The sequence below is a fragment of the Myotis davidii genome, unplaced genomic scaffold (assembly GCF_000327345.1).
Source record: "Myotis davidii unplaced genomic scaffold, ASM32734v1 scaffold1203, whole genome shotgun sequence".
Classification (NCBI taxonomy): domain Eukaryota; kingdom Metazoa; phylum Chordata; class Mammalia; order Chiroptera; family Vespertilionidae; genus Myotis; species Myotis davidii.
The window spans coordinates 357,693-363,929 of record NW_006294353.1 but is presented as its reverse complement, the minus strand read 5'-3'; the positions used below and the strand labels follow the sequence as shown (position 1 = coordinate 363,929).

Sequence of the window (6,237 nt, the reverse complement as noted above, 5' to 3'; positions counted from 1 at the left end):
CCCTCTCAGCACCTCACTTTGCGCATGCCCAGGCGGTCGTGCTGGGTAATGGGTGAGGAGGCGAGAAGGCAGGGCAGACCTTATAGAGGACCGGCGGCTTGGGCACATGTGGGGGACGGGGGTTCACCTGCTCTGACCTATGACCTGAAAGGCAGGACTCTAGTCTTGCCCACCAGAGAGAGAGGTTTCAGGAAGGGCCAACAGCTCCTGATGGAGGACGTGACCTGGAGGACTGGGCGGCTATGAGAACGGCAACTGTGACTGGCCAGCAGGAAGTGACCACTTAGACCACACAGGCTTCCTGGTCTGGACAGGGGGTGGTGGGGCTGCTGCAGCCTGAGACTTCCTCCCCATCTCACTGGCCCAGCACTTGTACCCTGTGAGGCACCGCCGCCAGACAAAGTGGCCCCAGCCACCAGGCCACTTAGGTCATCCGTGGGCCTCCCACAGGCTGGCTGGGGGCAGGGGCTGGTTTATCTCACAGGCCCTGTCCGCTCCACCGCCTCCACTCAGGAAGCTGGGGGTGGGGGTCCAGCAGATAGGAAGCCCAAGGCCAGTTGGCTGAAGCCCAGAGCAGCCGGCGCCCGGCCCCGATAGCATGTGGGCGCTCCTGCTGCTAGGGCCCCTGGCCCTAGGATTCAGCCTGGAGGGTGGAACCCCAACCCCCAGTGTCTACGATGAAGGCTGGAGCACAGGGGGAGGAGATGGTGAGTGACTCCAGGTGCTGCCTTGGGACTGGGGGAGCATGATAGATGGGCGGAAGGACACGGGACTGGGGGGCCCTCCAGCTCAGCCCTGAGCCCACGGGGAAAGGGTTTCCATGTCCAACTCTGTCCCACCAACCTGGGGGGGTGGTGCTCCTGTGAGCTGGGGCCTGGGTTGTAACCCCTGTGGGGGGACTATCCAGCAGGAGGGCTGGTTGAAAGGCAGGAGATGATGCCTCCATCCCTGTTCCCTCCCCCAGATGGCCAGTTGGAACCTTGGACCAAACCCCAGGGGGCAACAATTTGCATAACTCGCACCTTCCCTGGCAGGCCCTGTGCCAACCGCAGCTACACTCTGGAGCTTTCGGAAAGTTCACGAGCGCTGCTGCGGGGCTGGGTGCCCACAAGGATGGTGCCCGCTCTCTATGGGCTGGTCCTGGTGGTGGGGCTGCCGGCCAACGGCCTGGCACTGTGGGTGCTGGCCACGCGAGTGCCTCGGCTGCCATCCACGGTGCTGCTCATGAACCTGGCAGCTGCCGACCTGCTGCTGGCCCTGACCTTGCCACCCCGCATTGTCTACCATCTTCGGGGCCAGCGCTGGCCCTTTGGCGAGGCCGCCTGCCGCCTGGACATAGCCGCACTCTATGGCCATATGTACTGTTCTGTGCTACTGCTGGCTGCCATCAGCCTGGACCGCTACCTGGCCGTGGTACACCCACTGCGGGCCCGCGCCCTGCGAGGCCAGCGCCTGGCCACGGGGCTGTGCGCCTTGGCCTGGCTGGTGGCGGCCACCCTGGTGCTGCCCCTGGGGCTGCAGCGGCAGACCTACCAGGTGTCAGAATCGGATCATGTGCTGTGCCACGACGCACATCCCGTCGGTACCCAGGACTCCTACTGGCGACCCACCTTCGTCTGCCTGGCCGTGGTTGGCTGCCTCCTGCCCCTGCTGGCCATGCTGCTCTGCTACGGGGCTACCCTGTGCGCACTGGCCGCTGGAGGCGAGCGCTACAGCCACGCGCTAAGGCTGATTGCGCTCGTGCTGGCCTCGGCCCTGGCCTTCTTTGCGCCCAGCAATGTGCTGCTGCTGCTGCACTACTCGGACCCAGGCTCAGAGACCTGGGGCAACCTGTACGCTGCCTACGTGCCCAGCCTGGCACTCAGCACCCTCAACAGCTGCGTGGACCCCTTCGTCTACTATTACGTGTCCACCGAATTCAGGGACAAGGTGCGGGAAGGGTTGCTCCACTGGTTGCCAAGTTCCACCACGGTCTCCAAGGAGAGGGGCAACCCGGGGACGGGCACCAGGTCCTCATCGCTCGTCTGACAGCCCCTCAGGAGGCAGAGCAACAAAGAGGGTTTGGACTGGGTTGAATGGGCCTCCCGCCAAATTCATGTCCCTCAGGAACCTCTAATGAGCTTGTTTGGAAATAGGGTCTGTGCAGGTGTAATTAGTTAAGATAAGGTCGCATTGATGTAGGATCAGCCCTAAACCTGTCATGACTAATCTATATATAAAAAAGTGTCCGACCGTCCGACGCACACGGACCACCAGGGGGCAGATGCTCAATGCAGGAGCTGCCGCGAGGCACACAGAGAAACAGCTCCACGGACCTGGTGCCCACAAAGCAACACTCGGCTTCCCCCAAGTGGGACACAGGCCCTGCCACCACCCCGGAGTGACACCCCACCAAATCACAGCCGCTGCTGCCGAGACCCCATGGCGCAAAATGCAGCCCGCAGCCCAGCCCAGCCCGGAAACATTACCGTGGGCGCCAGGTAATGAGGTCACATAGCAACACCCAGCTTCTCTCCCTAGCAGCTAGCCTCCTGCAGTTTCTTCAGCCCAGGAACATGACTTGCTTTATAGCCAGGTGGAATCATTTTACACTTAAACCAAATGTCTGTGAAGCGTTTTCCCATGCCTCATCTCATTTGATCCTCACAGAAGTCCTGGAGTAGGTAGAGAGGAGACTTGGTGGAATCCTATTTTCTTTTCATTAGCCGGAAAATGGAGATTTAGAAAGCTTAGAAACGGAAAAGAAGAAATGCTGGGCCTTGAAAATGAGTTCAGGTTTTCTCACTGCGCAGAATATAGTCAAACACTGCTGCAGTTAAATATTTTACCCTTCATTCTCCCTGCATGATCTACAATAATAATCTGCTTCATGTTGATATTTACTGCTGGGCTGCTGCACTCGGGGGGTGGTGGGTCCTTCAGCCTGGCCTACGCCCTCTGACAGTCCAGGACCTCTCAGGGGATGTCCACCTGCTGGCTTAGGCCTGTTCCCCAGGGGGATCAGGCCTAAACTGGCAGTCAGACATCCCTCTGGAAGCCCGGGAGCCCTCGGGGGATGTCCAACTAATGGCTTAGGCCCACTGGTTCCCATCATCACCGCTGTGCTGGCCAGCCATGAGCCAGCTTCTGGCTGAGCAGCACCCCTCCTGTGGAAGCGCACTGACCACCAGGGGGCAGCTCCTACATTGAGTGTCTGGCCCCTGGTGGTCAGTGCACGTCATAGCAACCAGTTGTTCCTCGTCATTCTGCTGTTAGGGTCAATTTGCATATTACCCTTTTATTATACAGGAAAAGGCTAAGTTGACTTCTACATACATGATAGATATAAAGCTCTCGCTGGCGCCAATTGCACGCGTGTGTTTCGATCTGTCATTGTCAATTGTGAATTTGGTTGACACTTCTATTATACAGAAAGGGCTAATAGCGATATTAAAATATTTCTTCTGATTAATTTCCTTTTAATGTGCACAAATTTATGCACCGGGCCACTAGCGTCCTTCTAAGAAGACACAGAGACACAGGGAAGAAGGCTGTGTGACCAAGGAGTCAGAGACTGAGGCCACAAGCTAAGCACAAGGGTTGCTGGCAGCCACCGAACCCGAGGGAGCAGCCTGGGAGGGACGCTCCCTCAGGCCCTCCAGAGGACCCAGCCTTGCCCACAACCTGATATTAGACTTCTGGCCTCCAGGATTGAGACAATAAATGTCTGTTGTTTTAAGTCACCTGGTTTGTGGTGCTTGGTTACAGCAGCCCAGGAAGCCAAAATGGGCAAAATGCAGATTCCCAGGCCCGCCAGCTCCCCCGTGTCCAGGTGGGGATGAGACAGGCTGATGGTGCCCTGGACCCGCCAGGAACCCCTCCAGGAAAGGTTCAGACCCTCCCCACCGGCAGCCCAGGCAGGGGGAACCTGGTCAGAGGTTCTTGTTCTCAGAAGCCCAACTTCCAGCTCCAGGGGTCAGGGTGTCTCCTGAGCAATCACTATGGAAACCCCCACTCTGCCCCCCAAAGCCTCATGCAACCCATCACTGGGAGCCACAGGCTGTCTCCTGCTGTCCCCTGGCTGCAAGATGTCACCTCTTCCCTTTAACCTGACTCCTGCTTTCTCTTCTCATTTTATGTTAACTCCCCACCATCAGGACCAGGGGGGAGGGGAACTAAAGGGGGGACGCTGTGCATCTGGGGGCCGGGGGCTTCAGTCTCAGACCCCCACCCCCAGCTGTTTACAGCTGTTCTGAACTGAATGGGAGGGGGATGCCACACGGGAAAGGCAGCAGCCACTCTCTTCTGGGAGCAGCCTGGGTTATCAGCAGCCACTGAGGCAGCAGCTGTGGGGTTAGCAAGCCTCCTAAGGCACAGGGGATAGGGGTCATCCTGGATTCACATTGGGCCTATGTCTCTGGTCTGGGGGAAAAGGAGCTGGTGAGGGGGCAGCCCAGGGACACGCACACACTCACACCTGGGGAAGTGTAAGATCACCAGTAGCCTGGTGTGTGAAGTACTAGCTTTCTAAGATGTTACCACTGGTGGACTCTGGTGGGGGTACTAGGAACTCTGTATTGGTGTCATTTCTTATAAATGCACAGGAATCTTTGGGGTGCACGTGTGCAGCACCCTCCCCCGACCTGCTCTGGAAGGTTTGGCTGTGGACGAAGGAACAGAGGCCTGGGGGCCAGATGGGAACTGGGCCTCAAGCTTTTGGGGCTGGATCCCTCCAAGGCGACCGTGGAAATGAGCTTTTATTATACCAGCAGCCTCTAGTGCGTGAAATACGGGGCTCGACCAGTGAACTGTCCCTTGTAGATGGGCGGGGGCGGGGGGCCAGGGGCATGGGACACTCACTGCTGTGCTGCACCAGAGATCTCCTGGCGGGGCAGCCACCTCGGGCCCTGGGGCTCTGTGCTGCTCTGAGGGTTGGTCTGAAATAAATACCACGTGGGGGGCGCCCACTCCGACTGCATGTTTGAAGAGTCCCCTTCCCTGGGGCTGTGGAGGGGGATGGTCCTCCAGGCGGGGTGCCAGGGGACGTGGGGTTCTGGGGTGAGGCCTTGACAGCAGTAAGATCTAAGTGCATCTGGCCAAGACTAAGCATCAGGCGCCTCTGGGGCAAGACTGGGCGGTGTGTGTGGGGACCGCGACCATCCTGGTACAAGCCTGGGTCTGGGGAGGTGCTCTGGGGCCTGGGGCCCGGGTTCCCCAAAGGGACGCCAGGCTTTGCATTTTGGAGAAAGGCAGCCTGTTTCATTTCGAAGATGCAACGAGAGCACGGATACGGATGCGTCCTTGATTTATCCAGAGTCCTGTCCTCGCAGAAACAGCACTTGGGCCATGAATTCTTCCCGGAAACATCCCTTCTCCCCGGAGCAGAATGTCCAGCTGAGGGAGCTGCTCTGGTCCGCAGAAAGGGGGCGTCAGTCCTGGGATGGAGGATGGGTAGCCCGAGCTCCAGCTGCAGCTGTGGAGTTGGGGGTCCACGGGCGTCCAGCCACCGCCCAAGGCCTTCCCTCCGGTGGAGGTGGGGCTGGCCCCCCAGGAGGCCAGCCATCCATGGGGCAGTCAGGTCTCTGCAGTTGGGGTTAGAGGGTTCATTTGAAGGTGGGGCCACCAGCCACCAGGCAATCAAGGGAGCTCTGCAGCCAGTGGCCTCCTTCCCGCGGGGTGGACAGGAACAGGAAGCAGCCAGATCCGGTCCTGCTCTGAGCATTAGGAAGAGAAGCCGCTCTGACTGATGGGGAGAGAAGGAGAAAAAGGGTGTGGGCTGCCAGGTCTTGAGGGGCCCGGTGAGCTCTTCCCGGATCCCGCCTCCACCTCCGCAGGCCTGCACACAGCTCAGCAGGCTGCCCCGCCCATTGACACAGCAGCACCTCCCCTAGGGGGCCCAGCCCCGCAGGCCCCTGCCCACCCAACTGGGCCACCAAGATGGGACAGGGCTTCACAAATCGAAAAACCACCTGAGGGCCTCAAATCAGCGGTGAAAAGGAACTATTGATACACAAAAACCACACGTGGATTGAAAGGGAGCTCTGCTGAGAAAGCCAATCTCAAAAGGTTGCCTACTCTACAGCTCCGTTGACATAGCATTCCTGAAATGGCAAAATTACAGAGGGAGAACCGATGAGGCTGTGGAGGGGAGGTGGGGGCAGTGCTGAGGGTGGCTGTGCAACGGGGGTCCTGGAGGTGTCAGCTGTTCTGTGTCCTGACTGGGGTCGTGGTCACACAAATCCACACATGAGGGGAACG

General features: G+C 59.0%; 1 protein-coding gene across 1 annotated transcript; it reads left to right on the top strand.

Annotated features, from left to right (window-relative positions):
• Positions 1 to 598: 598 nt before the first annotated feature.
• F2RL3 (F2R like thrombin/trypsin receptor 3) lies at positions 599 to 2,262 on the top strand. The gene is made up of 2 exons (XM_006768461.2): positions 599 to 707; positions 965 to 2,262. The coding sequence occupies exons 1-2, from the start codon at positions 599 to 601 to the stop codon at positions 2,026 to 2,028; spliced, it is 1,173 nt and encodes a 390-aa protein (XP_006768524.1). The 3' UTR covers positions 2,029 to 2,262.
• The last annotated feature ends 3,975 nt before the right edge of the window (positions 2,263 to 6,237 follow it).